This window comes from Artemia sp. Qi Xiang Cuo, chromosome 13, assembly GCF_049724085.1.
Source record: "Artemia sp. Qi Xiang Cuo chromosome 13, ASM4972408v1, whole genome shotgun sequence".
In the NCBI taxonomy this organism is placed as follows: Eukaryota; Metazoa; Arthropoda; class Branchiopoda; order Anostraca; family Artemiidae; genus Artemia; species Artemia sp. Qi Xiang Cuo.
This window is the reverse complement of record NC_142806.1, coordinates 12,320,946-12,342,302: the sequence shown is the minus strand read 5'-3', so window position 1 is coordinate 12,342,302 and position 21,357 is coordinate 12,320,946. Positions and strand designations below refer to the sequence as shown.

The following is a 21,357-nucleotide window of genomic DNA, read 5'->3' as shown; positions in this document are numbered from 1 at the left end:
ATGACAACATTCCATAAATCCATTTCACTCATTTAATTCTATGAAACATAAGTATCGCCGAAATCCTGGGATCCACAAAGTTAAAACAAACGCAATGTCAAAATAGGATATTGTAAAAGGCAAGGGAGATTAAACCCCAAAAACTGCGACCAATTCCATGAAATTTGAATTTCCAAGGTACTTACCAACCCCCCTCCCTCTCCTGAAAGATAAAACTGCAATCAAAAACTGAATTTTAAAAAGAATGTTTCAGATTTTCTTTAAAACCTCCCCAACAATGTACATAAGAAATAAGACTATTTTAAAAATACACTTCAAGATAAAAAAGATAACTCTTTTAGCTTTTGATTTAGATTATTTTGGTAAAAGTTTTTGAAACTTCTCTTAAATAAATTTTCTTATACAAAACATTTTCAAAAACCAAGAGAGAAAAAAAAAATCTAAAGATGAAGGGGCCAGTAGAGTCGCTTCATTGTTCTCATTGAACTAACTCTGTTTAGCTTCTGTGCTGCTCAGCCACAGTGGCATCGCTGGCATATTGCTTTCTTTAATTTTTTAGCTTTAGATTTTACTTAATTTTAGGTTTTAGATTATTTTAGATTTTATCTTTGTTCTTAGCGTTGAGGACGCCTTGTTCAATACAGGCGAAATATCCGCGTCATTTTAGTTCGTCTTTTCATTCTACTGGCCCTAGTCCGTTTGTTTCCTTCATCTTGAGATATTTTTCTCTCGTCATGACTGGCCAGTTTGGCTTTAGATCTCTTAACAAATTTGCCAAAGTCAAGATAAGTAACAGTCTAGAGCACTTTCCGTAGCTTTCTTAGAAGGTATTCAGATAAAACTAATAGAATAAACATATACTAAGTCAACATCTTTGATACTTCCAAAAATCACGTCTCTTGATGGTAGAGCTGCTACAACGAAACCACAAAAAATAACGCGCACAATGGTGCAACTCCGATTTAAATTCAGCAAATAAAAATAAGGTAGAAACCGTTTTCACGCCTTAAGTGGATCCAACGAGTCTAGTGAAAAGTCCTTTACTGAAGGTTTCTAAAAAGAAAAAAATATTTAAAAGCATTTAAATATTTAAATCAAGTTATTTAAATATTTAAAAAAACTTTATATATTAAATATTATTAATATATTATATTTAAATAATATTTTAATATAATAAATTTAAATATTATTAAAAAAATATTTAAATATTAAATATTTAAATATTTAAAAAATATTTAAATCAAGTTCACAAATACAACCACGAATTGAAAGTACACAGTAAAGTTTTTCTAGTGAATATTGTGATATTCATGTGTGCTAATTACCATCTAAATTTTCTGAGCTGGGATTTAGAGGAGTGACTGAACTATGAACTAAGTTTCTTTTATGCAATATCACTGCCTCTTCAGCATTTTTAAAACATTTGTTTTTACTCAATTGTAACCAAAAGCCTGAAAGTATAGAGCAACACTCAAGTGTACCCAAAAGCCTGAAAGTATAGAGCAACACTCAAGTGTAACCAAAAGCCAGAAAGTATAGAGCAACACTCAATTGTAACCAAAAGCCTGAAAGTATAGAGCAACACTCAAGTGTAACCAAAAACCTGAAAGTATAGAGCAACACTCAATTCTAACCAAAAGACTGAAAGTATAGAGCAACACTCAAGTGTAACCAAAAGCCTGAAAGTATAGAGCAACACTCAATTGTAACCAAAAGCCTGAAAGTATAGAGCAACACTGAAGTGTAACCAAAAGCCTGAAAGTATAGAGCAACACTCAATTGTAACCAAAAGCCTGAAAGTATAGAGCAACACTCAATTGTAACCAAAAGCCTGAAATTATAGAGCAACACTCAAGTGTAACCAAAAGCCTGAAAGTATAGAGCAACACTCAAGTGTAACCAAAAGCCTGAAAGTATAGAGCAACACTCAATTGTAACCAAAAGCCTGAAAGTATAGAGCAACACTCAAGTGTAACCAAAAGCCAGAAAGTATAGAGCAACACTCAAGCGTAACCAAAAGCCTGAAAGTATAGAGCGACACTCAATTGTAACCAAAAGCCTGAAAGTATAGAGCAACACTCAAGTGTAGCCAAAAGCCTGAAAGTATAGAGCAACACTCAATTGTAACCAAAAACCTGAAAGTATAGAGCACCACTCAAGTCTAACCAAAATCCTGAAAGTATAGAGCAACACTCAATTGTAACCAAAAGCCTGAAAGTATAGAACAACACTCAAGTGTAGCCAAAAGCCTGAAAGTATAGAGCAACACTCAATTGTAACCAAAAGCCTGAAAGTATAGAGCAACACTCAAGTCTAACCAAAAGCCTGAAAGTATAGAGCAACACTCAATTGTAACCAAAAGACTGAAAGTATAGAGCAACACTCAAGTGTAGCCAAAAGCCTGAAAGTATAGAGCAACACTCAATTGTAACCAAAAGCCTGAAAGTATAGAGCAACACTCGAGTGTAACCAAAATCCTGAAAGTATAGAGCAACACTCAATTGTAACCAAAAGCCTGAAAGTATAGAGCAACACTCAAGTGTAACCAAAAGCCTGAAAGTATAGAGCAACACTCAATTGTAACCAAAAGCCTGAAAGTATAGAGCAACACTCAAGTGTATCCAAAAGCCAGAAAGTATAGAGCAACACTCAATTTTAACCAAAAGCCTGAAAGTATAGAGCAACACTCAAGTGTAACTAAAAGCTTGAAAGTATAGAGCAACACTCAAGTGTAACAAAAAGCCTGAAAGTATAGATCAACACTCAAGTGTAACCAAAAGCCTGAAAGTATAGAGCAACACTCAAGTGTAACCAAAAGCCAAAAAGTATAGAGCAACACTCAATTTCAACCAAAAGCCTGAAAGTATAGAGCAACACTCAAGTGTAACCAAAAGCCTGAAAGTATGGAGCAACACTCAATTGTAACCAAAAACCTGAAAGTATAGAGCAACACTCAAGTGTAACCAAAAGCCTGAAAGTATAGAGCAACACTCAAGTGTAACTAAAAGCTTGAAAGTATAGAACAACACTCAAGTGTAACCAAAAGCCTGAAAGTATAGAGCAACACTCAAGTGTAACCAAAAGCCAAAAAGTATAGAGCAACACTCAATTGTAACCAAAAGCCTGAAAGTATAGAGCAACACTCAAGTGTAACAAAAAGCTTGAAAGTATAGAGCAACACTCAAGTGTAACCAAAAGCCTGAAAGTATAGAACAACACTCAAGTGTAACCAAAAGCCTGAAAGTATAGAGCAACACTCAAGTGTAACCAAAAGCCAAAAAGTATAGAGCAACACTCAATTCTAACCAAAAGCCTGAAAGTATAGAGCAACACTCAATTGTAGCCAAAAGCCTGAAAGTATAGAGCAACACTCAAGTGTAACCAAAAGCCTGAAAGTATAGAGCAACACTCAATTGTAACCAAAAGCCTGAAAGTATAGAGCAACACTCGAGTGTAACCAAAAGCCTGAAAGTATAGAGCAACACTCAATTGTAACCAAAAGTCTGAAAGTATAGAGCAACACTCAAGTGTAACCAAAAGCCTGAAAGTATAGAGCAACACTCAATTGTAACCAAAAGCCTGAAAGTATAGAGCAACACTCAAGTGTAGCCAAAAGCCAGAAAGTATAGAGCAACACTCAATTTTAACCAAAAGCCTGAAAGTATAGAGCAACACTCAAGTGTAACTAAAAGCTTGAAAGTATAGAGCTACACTCAAGTGTAACCAAAAGCCTGAAAGTATAGAACAACACTCAAGTGTAACCAAAAGCCTGAAAGTATAGAGCAACACTCAAGTGTAACCAAAAGCCAAAAAGTATAGAGCAACACTCAATTTTAACCAAAAGCCTGAAAGTATAGAGCAACACTCAAGTGTAACTACAAGCTTGAAAGTATAGAGCAACACTCAAGTGTAACCAAAAGCCTGAAAGTATAGAACAACACTCAAGTGTAACCAAAAGCCTGAAAGTATAGAGCAACACTCAAGTGTAACCAAAAGCCAAAAAGTATAGAGCAACACTCAATTGCAACCAAAAGCCTGAAAGTATAGAGCAACACTCAAGCGTAACCAAAAGCCTGAAAGTATGGAGCAACACTCAATTGTAACCAAAAACCTGAAAGTATAGAGCAACACTCAAGTGTAACCAAAAGCCCGAAAGTATAGAGCAACACTCAATTGTAACCAAAAGCCTGAAAGTATAGAGCAACACTCAAGTGTAACCAAAAGCCTGAAAGTATAGAGCAACACTCAAGTGTAACCAAAAGCCTGAAAGTATAGAGCAACACTCAAGTGTAACCAAAAGCCTGAAAGTATAGAGCAACACTCAAGTGTAACCAAAAGCCAGAAAGTATAGGACAACACTCAATTGTAACCAAAAGCCTGAAAGTATAGAGCAACACTCAATTGTAACCAAAAGCCTGAAATTATAGAGCGACACTCAATTGTAGCCAAAAGCCAGAAAGTATAGAGCAACACTCAATTGTAACCAACAGCCAGAAAGTATAGAGCGACACTCAATTCTAACCAAAAGTCTGAAAGTATAGAGCAACACTAGAGTGTAGCCAAAAACCAGAAAGTACAGAGCAACACTCAATTGTAACCAAAAGCCAGAAAGTATAGAGCAACACTCAAGTGTAACCAAAAGCCTGAAAGTATAGAGCAACACTCAATTGTAACCAAAAGCCTGAAACTATAGAGCAACACTCAAGTGTAACCAAAAGCCAGAAAGTATAGAGCAACATTAAGACTTAAAACGGACAGAAACAATCAAAGTTTACACATTTAAAAAAAATTTATTTAGGTTTTTTAGGATGCTTACTTTAAATACAATCTTTAAAGTATCTTAATGATGGCTTTTGCTGCAGACATAAAACACAACTATACACAATACACAATTATACATAATACACACTTATACATAATACACAGTTACACATAATACATAATTATTATATTTTAAAAGCTAAATTAAATTCCTACTTATTTCTTATTATTAAAAATGTAATGATAGTCATTAAACGGTATCGTTGATGCTGGAAGGGGGCAGGGTTTGGAGGCTAGGCACTGTTTCTGCAACCATACAGTAGAATCATCAGTTTATCAAATGTCAAAGCCGTAAAAGGATAGTTTTGGGTCAATGTGGGAGACAGCAAAGCTACCAGGGTATAAGATATTAAAGCTTCCAAGCCAATAGCCAGGTAGACTATGATGTTGTTGACAAAAGCTTTAGATAAAGTGGAAATGTACCTAAATCCTAAGAGATTTTTCAAACGAAATATTAAACCACTGAACCTTACAGTCCAAGCACTAGCAAGCTTGAAATTTGCACAGTTCGAGGAACTGCCAACTTTAGAAACTTTGAATAGACTAGTTCCTTGACCAGAAAAAACAGCGGTCCCAAGAGGTCTTGCAAAAAGTCTGCTTCAACGTCACTATATTCCCATCAAACTCTAACCTGATGTGGCTACTGTCATGTGGAATGAACACGACGCCCGGTATTCGCATATTCCTATGAAAATCTGCATCTTCTGTCTCCTTGCTCTAATTTTATTTCCCCAATGTATTTAAGTAGATGAGGAAATTTCCATGCAAGGCCGTACCCAGAGGAGGATTTAGGGGGTTTGAACCCCCCCCCCCGAAATGTTTGTCTGACTCGTAAAAACGTAACAAAAATGGATATGAGCAAATTTTGTATGCGTTTTTTGAGGTTTTTGTTTACCCCCCCCCCCGAATTTTTTTTCCCAGTAAAACCCCTCAAAAAGTAATCCTGGGTACGGTATTGCTTCCATGCAAGAATGGGAGAAGGAGCAATACATCTACAAATCCTAAGAAATCATCTAAATTGTCTATTAATTGTTCCTTTTAATTACCTAAGATTGTAATCATGAACTCTAGTGTTGTATCATTAAGCATTGCGTTTGTCTTCCATAAAAAGTCTAGCCCTTGGCCCCTATTGATTTAATTCTATTTTCAACGCAAGACAGCAAGAACAAAAACATCCTAAATCGTTCAGTGGACTTTTTTAGTCACTTATAAGTAAGTCACTTATAAAACAAGTCTTAAATAAAGTTGTGCGGATCCTTCAAGTAAATTTTAATACCTGTCGTTTTATCTCTTTAAGAAGGAAGGTTGGACGTCTAAACAGGCAAAAAATTTAGAAAAAAACCAACAAAATTCTTAGACACCAAATATACCACCCGACAAGAAAAGTTAGTACGAAATTTACTAGTTGCGATCAGAGGTAAATCGAGAGGATGAAGAATAGGCCTATCTAGTGGGACAATGGATTTCATGATTATAGCCCTAATGCTTAAGTGATTTATTTTCAATCCTTAAATCTTTGCAAATTTTAGATACAGTTGGACAGAAGAAAAGCGTAAAAGGTATTGGAGGTAGCATAACATCAAGGAAGCTCAAAGGCAGCTTAGAAGACACTTTCACATCCATACCCCAACACAACTTTTCTGCATTTTTTTGCAACTTTTTTGCGCTTTTTCTTTCATGAAATGAAAGGCAATATGACACTAGAAAAGAAACTTTTCCAAGGTTCTGGATACCCTCCCCCCCCCCAATAAGAAGATCCAATCAAACCCCCACTCCCCACTTTTCTGTCATAGCCAACCGCTTTTCTTTCATGCCCCAACAAAGGGTTCATAAGGCGTTTCAACCGGGCAAAATCGGTTTCAAAGGTCTTAATGTCTATTACCCCCATTGATTGCCATCATAAGAGGTACCATTTACATCTTAGTTACCAGTTACCATGAGTTACCAGTTTACATATTAACACCATCTGAGTTCAATGCCTGGCGGCTGTTTATCAACTCCCGTATTATAATATCGTTGCTGTATTATCTGATACCTGTTCAGATAATAAATTAATGGTTTTTCCGTAGATTAACTTAATACACTTTTTCCACAAAACAAGTTTTTCAAAGAAAAGTAATGAGCTCCATTAAGCCAAAACTGAGCAAAAATAAATTCAAATAATCTTCCAACCGTAAAACTACCCCAAATCACCATCAATAAATAAATGAAACCCAAAACGAACAGAAATAAAAATAAATAACCCATTAAAGCTAAAAAAGAGCGAAAATTAACATTATTAGGGCTAGAAACCCCCCAATCTTCTCAAGACAAGAACATAAGTTTCACTTTACTGAAAAAAAATAACCGTGGATCGTCAGTTTAACATACATATACTGATATTTATTCCGTAAAGTACTGATAATTTTTATTTATTTAAGTAAAATAGAAAACATTTAAAATGTATTTTGTTTTCATTTTAAAGTGCAGATTATGTTCTGAAAATGCATAAAAATCACGGACGCAGAATTTTAGTTTTTTTTTCCAGAAAAAAAATAAAATCATTATCTTACCGGCACATCTTTCTTTGACAGCTTTGCTTCAGAGCCGAAATTATTCATACCAAATATATCAACCTGTTTTTCAAAACTACCAGCAAAGAATGGGTCTGCACCAAACGGGTCTTTTGCAGGACTAGCACCATTTCTTGAGGATCTCTGAGTTATCGGTGCAGCTGGAATTAATACTTATATAACAAGAAAAATACTATTTTAAGATTATGAATTGGTTTGCACCAAACAGGGTCTTTTACAGGACTAGCACCGTTTCTCGAGGATCTCTGAGTTATCGGTGCAGCTGGAATTAATACTTATATAACAAGAAAAATACTATTTTAAGATTATGAATTGGTTTGCACCAAACAGGGTCTTTTACAGGACTAGCACCGTTTCTCGAGGATCTCTGAGTTATCGGTGCAGCTGGAATTAATACTTATTTAACAAGAAAAAAATGGTACTGTTGCGCTTAATGGTACACACGAAAGAAGTCAAGTTTGGTTAATGCCAATAAAAAAAATAGGATGAATATATAATAATTTAGAAACAAATTAGGGCTATATATTTGCACATTAGGGGGGGGGGGTAAAGCATAGCATATATTAAATACGTAGCCTAACCTAACCTAGGTACCTTTCCCCCTCCTAAATTCCAAAAAACAACAGTTTAAATATTGTAAATTCAATGAGAAACCACGCTCTTCGATCAATTTAGATAGCAATTACCCGCTTTACGGGTCTCCATCACTGCATTCCTTCGATAATCTATAGCGCTGTGTACCATTAAGCACAAATGTACCAAAATTTTAATATTAATATTAAGAATGGATCTGCACCAAACAGGTCTTTTGCAGGACTAGCACCATTTCTATAGGATCTCTGAGTTACCGGTACAGCTGGAATTAATACTTATTTAACAAGAAAAATACTATTTTAATATTAATATTAAGAATGGATTTGCACCAAACAGGTCTTTTGCAGGACTAGCACAATTTCTATAGGATCTCTGAGTTACCGGTACAGCTGGAATTAATACTTATTTAACAAGAAAAGTACTATTTTATTATTAATATTAAGAACGGATTTGCACCAAACAGGTCATTTGAAGGACTAGCAACATTTCTATAGGATCTCAGAGTTACCGTTCCAGCTGTAAATAAAACTTATTTAACAAGACAATTACTAATTTAATTTTAATATTAAGAATGGATCTGCACCAAACTGGTCTTTTGCACGACTAGCTCAATTTCTTTAGGATCTCTGAGTTACCGGTACAGCTGGAAACAATACTTTTTTAACAAGAAAAGTACTATTTTAATATTAATATTAAGAATGGTTGCAAACAGCTTTTGCAGGACTAGCACAATTTCTATGGATCTCTGAGTTATCGGTACAGCTGGAATTAATACTTATTTAACAAGACAAGCACTATTTTAATATTAATATTAAGAACGGATCTGCACCAAACATGTCATTTGAACGACTAGCTACATTTCTTTAGGATCTCTGAGTTACCGGTCCAGGTGTAAATAATACTTTTTTAACAAGAAAAGTACTATTTTAATATTAATATTAAGAATGGATTTGCACCAAACAGGTCTTTTGCAGGACTAGCAACATTTCTATAGGATCTCTGAGTTATCGGTACAGCTGGAATTAAAACTTATTTAACAAGAAAAGTACTACTTTAATATTATGAATGGGTCTGCACCAAACAGGGTCTTTTGCAGGACTAGCACCGTTTCTTTTGAATCTTATTTAACAAGAATCAAGAAATATCCAGAGAAACCCCAGAGAAATGCTTAGAAAACCTAAAATTCTGAGTTTGCGCAAAGGAATATGAGCGGATGAGAGGGGGGAGACGCAGGAGAATTTTCCTACGACAAAATTTTGGTTTAAGTCAAGATATTAAATACTAGAAACAACATATATTACACAGAAAATTATTTTCTTTAGAGTTTTGGTTTCTATTGACAAGGGTCACTCTTTACTTTCCATTCATAATAAAGGAGGCCTTCATGCAAGTTTAGTATTAGAATGTCACTTATACGGTAAATAATAAAAAATAAAATAAACGTAGATAATTTCGGAGACCACACTGCCTTTCCATGACAACATAAAAGTTCAAAATAGGGATAAAATCCTTTTTAATAGACAGTGTATAGAAAATTAAAAAAAAAACCAGATATTTCGGTCACATAGATACAGAATCTTTTCTTTGGCTTTAAAGCAATATTCTATGTCTGAAGAATTTACTTCAGCCCTTTCGGAACATATTTTAAACTTTTCACACCATTTTATTTTGTTCGAAAATGTCTTTTTGATTTCTAGGGATCGGGGTTTAAAGCAAAATTTTCGTGAAACTCTTGAATAAAGAAAATCTTATTCAAGAATATTGCTTTGAGTCGGGATACAGGTAAATATGGGCTGAACTCTATCTATGATAATTTATTAAAAATCTGACAGAATAAAGTTCAATTCGCCCAATGTAGTTGACCTTTGTCCAAATGTTATATCAATGAACGCTATTGAACCGAATTCATGAAGGTCAAAGAGGTTAGCTTCTGCCTTTAATTTGAAAAGAATTAGAGACTCAAAAAATATATAGTTTTATTCGATTTCGTTTATAAACTTATGTTTTCAATTGTTTTAGTTTAGTTGTATCACAGATGACAGTCACAGCATATGTGAGCAAAATACCTGGTATTTCCTGTGAATTTCTATACACTGTCTATTAAAAAGGATTTAATCCCTATTTTGAACTTTTATTTTATCGTCATAAAATAAACAGATAATAAAAGACAAGAAAAATAAAAATATAATAAAACCATGATTAAAAATTACAAACACATAATAATTGAAACATTATTAAAAAATAAATAATTCACAATGCCAGAAATAGTAACAAAAAAAATATAAGAAACGAAACTAAAATAATAAAACAATAATTAGTAAAAGAACAAAATTAACGATAGCATATATAACAAGATAAGGCGGAAGAAAAAATATCAAAAGTAAACAACTTACGAAGAGATAGGCTGGCAGTGGAACCGTTCGATAATAAGACTGATTGTGGTGATGAACTGTAACCATTCTGTTCTGGATTTAAATCACTAAAAGAATTAATCAATTAGTTGATCAATAACGTAAATACATTCTAAGACCACACTGGCTATACATGACAAATGAAACTCAGAGAGGAAAGAAAATAACAAAATGAAAAATAAAATAAAAAAAAGGTGAAAAAACAAAGATTTTGTCAGCCAGTGGTGAACCATGAAAAAGAAGAAATAAGCAAATATTTCGACAAGGACCTCCGCCGAATCGTCCTCAGTGCAAAACAAAAAAAAAGAAAAAAAAGAAAGAAATTTTCGATTTTCGTTGGTTTATTTTTCTTTTCTTTCTTTTTTGTTTAGCACCGAGGACGACTCGGCGGAGGTCCTTGTTGAAATATTTGTTTATTTCTTCTTCTTCATGGTTTGCCACTGGCTGAAAAAATCCTCGTTTTTTCACCTTTTTTGATTTTGTTTTTCATTTTGTTATTTTCTTTCCTCTCTGAGTTTCATTTGATTAATAACATCACGCCAGCAAATATGCAAACGCATTAAAGCTAGCATATCCTTATCAAATGTTAATGACTAATTAGATATGTTTAAGTTCAGACTTCAAGAGATTTATTTTGAATCAGGTATTGAAAAACATTGTTGCATGAAACTATTGTGAATAAAGACACAGACCAAAGTATATAGAGTCCGAATTTGGAATTAGGAGATTTTCTTTTTGAGGACTAGAAACCCACATGGAAATATGTTTTAGCTGGCTCTAAGTAATTTTTTGAATGAAGAATTCAGAGACAACCCTGGACGAAGCCGAATCTTTTAACAGATAAATACCTAGAAAACATATAGACATCTGTATATTATATCTATCTACTGTCTTTAAGCGAGGAATGTTTTTTTATAGCCTTTAATTTTGGGGGAAATTTTTTATGTGAATGACGTCACATTCATATATATTTAATTCACTTATATTTTAATTATATTTACATCGATTTTTTTCATGGATAGTCGCATGGTTTTCGGTTTCTTTGACACATGAAAAATTAAACAAGATAACAAATACCTCCGAGAAGCTAAACCAAAAGGTATTGAAAAAATCTCTGAGGCAATGATGAACAAAATGATGCACAATGAAATCTGCGGTTAGAAGACATGCAGTAACAAGCATCACAACAAATCACAAATGAAAATGGTGGACAACGAAATCTGCAGTTAGAAGACAAGCAGCAGCGAGAAGCATATCTAGCCGTTGATGAAAATGACGCGCAACGAAATCCGTGGTTAGAAGAGAAGCAAGAGCGAGAATCACAACAAATCCCAAGCGAAAATAATGTATAGCTAAATATATGCTCGGAAGACTTGCAGAAGCAAATCCGCTGTTGGAAGAGAAGGGGCAGCTAGAATCACATCAAATCGTAAACGAAAATGACGCACAACGCGCAAGAATCACAACGAATTGCAAAAGAAAAACTGAATTATGAAACTAGATAATTAAAGTAAAAATAATTACTGAGAAAAATCTGGAAAAGAAGTCACATTAATCTACGGTTAGAGGAAAAGCGACAGCGAGAATCGCATATATACAAGCCTGCCACATGACGAATCTCAAACGAAAAATAATGCGAAAAAAATATGGACTTAGACCAACTTGCGACAACGATCCTAAAAAAATGACAAACAAAAAGGATTCACAACGAAATATGCGGTTAAAAGACAAATGACAGCCAGAATCACACGAATCGCAAACGAAAATAACGTAAAACAAAATGTGTGTTTAGAAGCCATGTGAAAACAATCATGATCAATCAAATAGGAAGCAGACGCATGTGAAATTATACAAGATGACGAATGACTCCGAACAGCTAAAGCAAAAGGCATGGAACAAGATAATTTCGGAGACCACACTGCCTTTCCATGACGATAAAATAAAAGTTCAAAATAGGGACGAAATCCTTTTTAATAGACAGTGTATAATAAATTCCACAAAAAATACCAGATATTTCGGTCACATATACATTGACCGTCATCATTAGAGTATAACTAAACTTAAACAATTTAAAACAAAAGTTTATATACTAAATCAAATAAAAATACATATTGTTTAAATCTCTAATGCTTTTCAAAGCAAAGGCGGAAGCTAGCCTCTTTGACCTTCTTGGATTCGGTTCATTAGCGTTCAATGATATAACATTTGCACAAAGGTCAAACTACATTGGGTGAATTGAACTTTACTCTGTCAGATTTTAATAAATTATCAAAGATAGAGTTCAGCCCATATTCACCTGTAATAAGATTTAAGATCTTAGCACATTGATGAGTGAAGAAGCAGCCCTATTATAAATTTAAAAATAATGTAACCCTGCCATGACGAATCATCTTAAGCTTTGTACTAGCCAGACATAGAAATAAACCACGCAAAGCAGAATGACATTTGCGTGACATTGCGTGACAGATTGCGATTGCAGATTGCGTGACATTACGTGACAGATTCCGATTATGACATTAATTATGAATTAAAATAAACTGCAATTCTGTATTCGCACCTGCATCTTCAGCATTGTACTTGCCATGCGAATCATACTTATCTAGGCTGTTCTAAATTAACTTCACTCACATTTGCAATCTAGTAAAACAAGGTCTTTGGTCCTATCTGAGGCCCTTGTATTACTAAAACTTTAATATTGTGAATATACGTGAGGAAATATGCTACAAGCTAGATCTCCTGTGGATGGTAAAGACAGTAAACAATGACACAGCGCTTGTCCGACCAACTAACATTGCAGGTATATATCACCTAATTCTTAAATTTATAATAGATGGCGCCCTGCTGAGTTTACATAATAGAAAAACGGAATGAGATAACTTAAAATAGCATTATTTGATCTCTACTAACAAGATTTTTTTCATAACCTTTAAACTTAGTATATATGTCCGGAAAGATGCGACACGTTAGTTTCTAGCAGATTTGTTAAGAGAAGAAGCATCAAAGTAGTTTATTATCAAACCAGGACAGCAGAAATTAATTTCGCTTACAGTAGCAGGGAAATTTAGGGGAAGATTTACTGAAAAATCTGCAAAAAGTAAATTCTCTTGGATTTTTTTTTTTTTTTATTATAAAAAAGAACAACTTTAAAATGTTCTATATATCTTTGCTTTTTATATTTTGGTTATTCTTGTATAATTTGTCTTTTGAAGCATTTGGGCGACGAAGCACTCGCCAACAATCACTGCAGGTAATTATCACTTTAATCTTAAATTTATAATAGATGGCGTTTTGTTTATCTCCCATGATGAAAACAACGTAATAAGATCACTTAAATAGCGTTATTTGATCTACACTAATAAGATTTTTTTTCTTAAATTTCCGATGCCAGGTATAATTAAATATCTGACTTGCCGCTAGTCTTTTATGGGAGTGTTTGGATGACTCTTGAATCTTCTTTTGAAAGCGTCAACAGAGAAACTTTTAGGGATGACTTCCTCAGGAAGATATTCCAGATCACAGTGTAACGTTGGATGAAGCTGTTCTTCAAGTACTCTGTTCTCAGCTTAAAGGATGCGGCACTAGACCCTGAAGGTCCGAACTGGTGGTGCTGATCTCCATCTCAAGGCGCTTTAGCAAGGAAGTGCAATGGGAGGATAGGGGCCAGCCATCCTGTGCTTTCGCACACCCTTCCTGTTTACCGAAATGCGTACCTTTTAGGTACCCATTTAGAGGCACGCCACTGATTCCCGTCCCAAACCAAATAATTGGGTACACTAGGATTCGAACCCTCGTCCTCTCGGACAAAGGATCCTAAATCCCGTGCACCAATCCACTCGGCTAGGACGGCTATCCAGAGGTACAGCAGCGAACAAATTACAAGGCAGGAACAAGCTTAAAAACAGGCCGAGGAGGACGGAATCTGGGCGGGGAGTAAATTTTCAGAAAAAACATTTTCTTTCGAGGGTTTTTCGTTGCATTTTTAAAAACGGAGGCACAACATCCCCCTCCTTTACTAAAGCGTTTCTAACCTAGCTTTTTCTTAGAAGGAGTGAGTATGGGACTTAAAATTCTTTGAAAATTATTCACAGGGCTTTTGATTCAATTTTATTTGACTCTTCCCTGGAAATGTCAGGGTGCTAAACTGGACAAGCATATTCGAGATGAGTATGGACAAAGGGAGTAATAATCTTTAAAGAATGAGAAGGGAGATGCCCTCCAAGTTGCCTTCCAACTTTGTCGGGGACTAGTTGCCCTCCAATCACTTTCGACTATTAAAAAGGGCTTTAGCTCTTTCTATTTTCAATTGAATGAGCCCTTTTCGAAGTTCTTACGACAACTCCTTCAATACGAAGTGCCCTGGTCTAACATGTTACTAATGTTATTCACGTTAAGAAAAATAATAATAATACATTGTACCTAAATCGATCTTTACTATAAAACTGTCAAGCCTTCCAATCATTTTCGACTATTAAAAAGGGCAATAGCCCTTTCAATTTCCAATCAAATGGAAATTAATTTATTTAAAAGGTTAAGGAAGGAGATAGATGCATTAACTTTATGGATGATGTTATTAAAACGGATGACTTTAAATCAACAAGTTACGACGCCAAGCAATTTAAAGAAGGACATGGAATTCCAGGAGGGATAGGATTAAGAAAATCATGCAGGGATTTAAGAAAACAAATTAGAATTGGCTTGAAATTAGAAGGATTTACTCTCATTTGCATGCTCGGGCATCTTGTGCAATGTCAGGGAGGATCCTCGTAGGATTGCTAATTAAATTTCTATAGTACGCTTCAACGACCATAACATCATCGACAAATTTCCATGTGTCAGGAAATTCCTCAGCCAGGCTGTTAAACATCACTGAGAAAATGGTGGGGCATAGGAGAATACCTTACCTTAAGGTCGCCATTGTGCAAGACCGTACCCAGAGGGGTGTTAGGGGGTTTGAACTCCCCCCCCCCCGAAGTATTTGTTTGACTCGTAAAAATGTAACAAAAATGGATATAAACAAATTTTGTATGCGTTTTTTGAGGTTTTTTTTGTGTAAATACCCCCCCCCCCCTCCGAATTTTTTTTTATAAGACTCCCTCCGAAAAAAAATCCTTGGTACGGCCTTGCCATTGTGGGTAGGGATAGGATTCAGCTAATAAAAGGTCATTGGTCATACCTGAACAGAGAGTTTGGCTGATTCAACAATTCACTGTGATTTAAACTGGCAGCCATTCTGGGTGGCACGGGGGGCAGTACTATACTCTTTTCTTCTTCTGGTATATCATCAATACTCAAGGCAACCAATTCACCTTCGATGATATTTTCGGCCGGTTGTGGAGATTCTGACCGGGAGAGGTTTTCTATAAATGCCTCCACATGAAGTATATCTGATATCTGCAAAAGTTGTTTAAATTTACTAAAGACAGTTTTGGGCCCAATAAACCAGTATAAAATGATTGTTACTATTTTGAAGATTTATTTTGCAATTAATAGTCTTAATTTTTTTTTGTTCATAGGTGAATATGAACGAAATATCAAACGAACAATGGGAAAATCAAAAAAGAAGTTTTATTACTAATTGTTACTTTGACAAAATATCTGATTGATTATTTTTTCATTGATAATTGAATAATACAATCTTGATTTACTGATTCGTTTTTACTTTTAATTGGTAAATTGATTGATTATTTGTATCTGGTAATATTTGATACCCATGTTATACTTGATTTGATTCATTATTTGATTCAATGTCCAGTTTAGTTCTTTAGTAGAATTTGGAAAATATTCTTAAATACATTATGGACTCGGTAAAATGGCTTCTTAATTATTTATTGTTCAATATAATAGTAAAAATTTTGTTTTAATTTTTTACAGCATTTTTTTAGGGGATTTCCTTACTACAGTGGGTTATCATTAGCAGTAGTAATAGTTCCTGAAAAGCTCGTTTATCCTATTACAGGAGTTGCTTAAAGTTCCAGTCAGTGTTATAAATCCATGTAAATTAGGGGGAGGGGCAGGGCAAAAACATATTTTACAAAATATAAGGGGGGTGCGTTTTCCTACAAAATCAGGGAGGTCGATCATTTTTGTCGTTTTTTTAACCTTTTCAAGATAAATACTAAAAATAATATTTTTCGAAATCTACTGAGGGTATTGAAAAAGTCTCCCCGTCCCAATTGACGCCACTAGTCTCAGCCATAAGCAGTTATAAATATTGATTTGAATGAACATTCGATTGTTCATTGTATTTATTATCATTTTATACAACAATCACTGTATATAAAATATGCTTCTACTATTACTAACAACTTACAGCATCACCAAGCCACCTGAGCCCAACACAGCTACGCACGTTCCTCCTCCATCCCAATCATAGATATTTATAAATATAAGTATTGCATAAATGCTTAAGGTTCTTAAGATAAATACTTAATATTAGAATAGATTAGTCGCTCCTTACTTACAGTTCGTTACCACAAGCACACGTTCGTCACACGTCCCAGCCGAGTGGTTGGCAGGCTAGTCTTGGAATCCTTTTCCCAAAGGGCGGGGGTTCGATTCCTTGTGTCGCCGGTTATTTGGTTTGGAACAGGATCAGTTGCGGACTCTGTAAGCTCAGCAAGACTCGGACCAGCTCTAAATGGGAACCAGGAGAAATCCGGGGAAGATAAGCAGGAAGGGTGTGCGAAAGCACAGGATGGCTGGTCTCCAGCCCCCCATAGCACTTCTTGGATGAAGGGCCATGAAACAGAGATCAGCACCACCGGTTTGAACTATAGAGTCTAGTGCCATATCCTTTACCTTTTACCTTTTCATTGACAATGCAACTACGATATTAAGCGTATTTAACTTACGTTGTTTTCGTTTAAATATGTCTGAAGCCTCGTTGCGGGGATCATAACAGATAGTTCTTTGAGTCGTTTCCGTAGTTCCACCTTTTCATTTTCTAGAATTCTTATCTTTGACTGCAAATCTGTTACTTGTCTTTTAACTTCGATGTCTCTTCCTGTGCCTTCTAAAAAGCGCTTGTAGGCTAAGTCAAACGCCTGGCCAATGGTTAGTGTGATTTCTTCAGCCTAAAAAATTTAAAGACAATATTCAGGCATTTGAGTGTTTTATTCACGTATTTGAGTTTATTCTCAAAGCAAGTTTATTCAGGCATTTGAGTTTATTTTCTAAGTGAGTTTGTTCAGACTTTTAGCGCTTGCCAAACGCCCGACCAATGGTAAGTGCGATTTCTCTGGCAGAAAAAATTACAGACACTAAGAAATATAATTACTTTGAAACTGATCATTTGAAGGACATTAGGATTGTAAAAAAAGCTTTCGGATAAACTCGAATAGTTTTTTAACCCCTGATTGAAGTCAACTTGGCCCCATGTCGCTTCTGATTTATTTTCAAATTTAGTCTTTCAGCCGGTCTACATTTTTTACTATTCAGTTTCCCCTGCATATTCAAACACATATTTGAGTTTACATTTGTTGGTTAAGAATGTTAGACAAATTGCTTCGAAATCTGGCAAGAAGCACTTGAAAAAAAATGGATATTGCTAATCTAAAAGGTCTCTTTCCCATCGTTATTTCGCCCACAAGGCGCTAAAAACCGAAAGCCTCCATCCGGTGGTCAAGCTGTTTTTAGCTGGTATATGCTAAAAGCTTGTTGTTCATTTTCTTTTGAGGTTTTCTTGTGGAGGTTTTTTGTTTCCTTTTGTTTCCTTTGTTTCCTTAAAGGTTTTTTGATTACTAACTAGTTATCCAGTGTCTTTTCTACATAGTATAATGTCATGCCCAAAAATTTTTTAAGAAGAAAGAGAATATTAGTTTTTGATGTATATGGGATAAAGTTAGACTAATTGATTGTAAAATCAATTCATATTATTTCTTCCCTTGTTGAAAAAGGAAAAAAGAAAAACATGAGTAAATCAAAGAAGGAAAAACAAAAATATGAAAATAAAGAGGTACGTTAAATTAAATAGAAAAAGCGAAAAATGGTAGTGTAAATAAAAATACCTACTCCTGACATTTATGAGCCTCTTACCTTATAAAGAAGAAGAAAGAGGCCTGCAAAGAAATCTGTTAGATCGGAATATTTTTAATGGATATGAAACAAATTCGTGTTTTTTTATTTTTATTTTGTTCATCCACTTTTGCTTTTCCTTCTGTGGGGAGGGGGGTTTAAAAAAATCTCAGGGACTCCGAGATTTCAAAATCTCAGAGAAACAATTAGTTTTGGGTAAATATAAGATAAAATTAGGCAGTTGCTTACAAATTGCATGAATTATTACCCATTTAAACATTTTTTTTCCTTGTGGAGCTCCAAAGTATTTTTAAGTACTGTCTAGATCAGAGGTGGCCAACCTAAATGATCTTGTGGGCCACTTTGGAAATGCATCATAACTCCGCGGGCCACATATAAAATTATATAAACCCATATTAGATTTAGACCCATAGTAGATTTTTCTGGAGTGACAAATTGAAAAATAATGACTTTTTATTAATTGAACATTCTACACTTTTTACACATTTCGTCAACGTATATCACGACTATGGAGTGTATATTTAAAATTCATTTAACTCCATTCGTAACTACATAATTACGATTGTAGTAATATAGTACTAAGAAAACAACATTGTTAAGAGTGAAACATCGAATCTGTCATGTTCCAATATGTGCACAAATCATAAGCGAGCAGAATATAAAAGTGCGATGAATCTCACGGGCCTCAAAAATGTTCACGGCAGGCCACACGTGGCCCGCCAGGCCACCGGTTGGCCACCCCTGGTCTAGATATTCAGTCTCTATCTGTCAATCTGATTCAGATTTGGACTTATTTATCCTCAATACTTATAAACAGGTAATAAAAAATTATTCTTAGAACGCAGAGGGCAAGCAGTTATGGGAGAAGAAAACAAATGGAAGACAATACTTGAGAAGAAAAAGAAGAAGAAGAGTTCGTAACTACTAGAATAAATAAATAGAATAAAACATTAAGAACAAAATAAAAATGACAACTGAAAATAAAAAGGTAAATAAAAAATAATAAACTGCACAGGCTTAAGAGAAAGGCCACTGTGACTACTTAATTAAAATGCAAAAATTAACCATGGAAACAGGGATAGAAAAATATCACTAGGAACAAAATTCAAGGCACGTATTGCTTGATATATTGGATATTAATTAATTAATGACCTCATTACTAAATTATGGATGCAGTCATATTCTTGCAGGTTTGCAGTAGGACCAGGACTTTTTCGCCTCAACAGTTAGGCGTTTTCCGTCTCAACAGTAAGGCGTTTTCCGCCTCAACAGTAAGGCGTTTTTCGCCTCAACAGTAAGGATTTTTCCACCTCAACAATAAGGCGTTTTCCGCCTCAATAGTAAAGCGGGGCTCCCACGGCGTCAATAAAGTTAAAAAAGTATTCCGCAAAGTTACATACCGTGAAGTTCGTCGCGCTCACACATGAATTTTACCTTCCTGACTTTATGGAAATTTTTTTGAAGCAATTAATTTTAATTATTCACACGTTCATTCTTGAATATATCTGACATTAATTTTTGATAACTTTTTCAATTTAATAAGTTACTCTTAAGTTAGATGTTGTTTTTACTTTAAAACTTACTAAAGAAGTCTCACAGATAAAAATGAGGACCCAATTCTTGACACATTATTTCACTTATTTCCTTGAATGCATTTTCAACACAAATTCTGTCCTTATGTTCCCCTTGTGACGAACTTTATATTAAAGGAGTATTTCTCACTAGTGAAATAAGCAAGTCTTCTGCTTCAATGTTCCTCAGATTAGAGAAAAAAGTTTAAGACTGGCTATCTAATTAGTTTCTTTTAGCTGAATTGAAATATTCCACAAGTCTTCTCCTATTGGCTAAACTTTCCGGGCCTTATTGAAAAAGTTAAATAAAGTTTAACTTCTTTCCGACAACCATAAAGTCAATAAAGTTATAAGAGGAAAACGGTTTATTAACTTTATGGACAGCTTTATTAACTTTATTGACGCCGTGGGAGCCCCGCTTAATACGTTTTTCACCTCAACAATTCCTCCTCAACAATAATAAGAGTTTTCCGCCTCAATAATTCTGTCTTAAAAATCAACACTTATACGAATAGAACATTACCCTTTATTGGATTTGTCTGTGAGCCCTGCAAAGGGTAAAATGCAATTATTATTGTTGCACTTTTTTTATTATGATACATAAACTTTCAGCTTTACTTACCAACTTTTCAGAAACAAAAACAAAACAAATGTGCACATCAGAATCTGATTCTTTTGCAATGAAACTGAAGAACTTCTTCTCTGCTTTGTCATCAGCGCAATATGATATCCGGTGCAAAGGGTATTGATAAAGGATTTTCTATAAGAAATAGGTAAGGTATAAGTATAGCACAAAAAAAGATAAATTAGGCACATTATAAGTGGCTTTTCGGGACAAGTCCGATTCAGAGATCGAAAAACAGTTTTTACTGATTTCACCTAAGCCCTCACGAAGATAGGATTTAAACGGCCAAAACGTGTCAAGCAAGAATGGCTGCAACCAGTTTTAACTTCTCCCGAACACTAATATATTTATTTCAATATTTATTGAGAAATATATATATAGAGTGTTTCTTTTCTTTTCTTTTTTTTTTTTTACAACCGGAGAACTAGATGAATATAACGAATTTAGTCAATAGCTTTTCCCAACTGTGTTGCCATTAAGGAAAAAGACAGATTGCCAAAGGTTGTTCTTGTTATTATCTAGAGCCAAACAAAAAGCAGATTGTCCCCGGTCGGGGTGTGGGATGTCACAAGAAGAAATTTAATGGAAAATGGTAGCTTCCTGGGACTGTGTAGATAAGGAGGCTTTGATTGGAATGGTGGAGGAGCGTGCGTAGCTGTGTTGGCCTCAGGCGGTTTGGTGCTGCAATGGGTTGTTAGTAGTAGTAGTTGCCATTACGTTTTTCCCGT

At 34.8% G+C, this 21,357-nt stretch overlaps 1 protein-coding gene across 2 annotated transcripts in view; it reads right to left on the bottom strand.

Moving 5' to 3' along the window:
• Positions 1-590: 590 nt before the first annotated feature.
• The window catches only part of ced-6 (PTB domain-containing adapter protein ced-6), a 123,578-nt gene continuing 102,811 nt past the window's right edge, over positions 591-21,357 (bottom strand). For both annotated transcript variants that reach the window (XM_089099630.1, XM_089099631.1), the window contains exons 4-9: positions 20,627-20,764; positions 17,251-17,472; positions 15,573-15,790; positions 10,382-10,467; positions 7,374-7,534; positions 591-1,053 (exon numbers count right to left, since the gene is read on the bottom strand). In XM_089099630.1, coding sequence (XP_088955756.1) covers positions 1,000-1,053; positions 7,374-7,534; positions 10,382-10,467; positions 15,573-15,790; positions 17,251-17,472; positions 20,627-20,764 — 879 coding nt within the window. In that variant the 3' untranslated portion in view covers positions 591-999. The remainder of the gene's footprint in view (positions 1,054-7,373; positions 7,535-10,381; positions 10,468-15,572; positions 15,791-17,250; positions 17,473-20,626; positions 20,765-21,357) is intronic.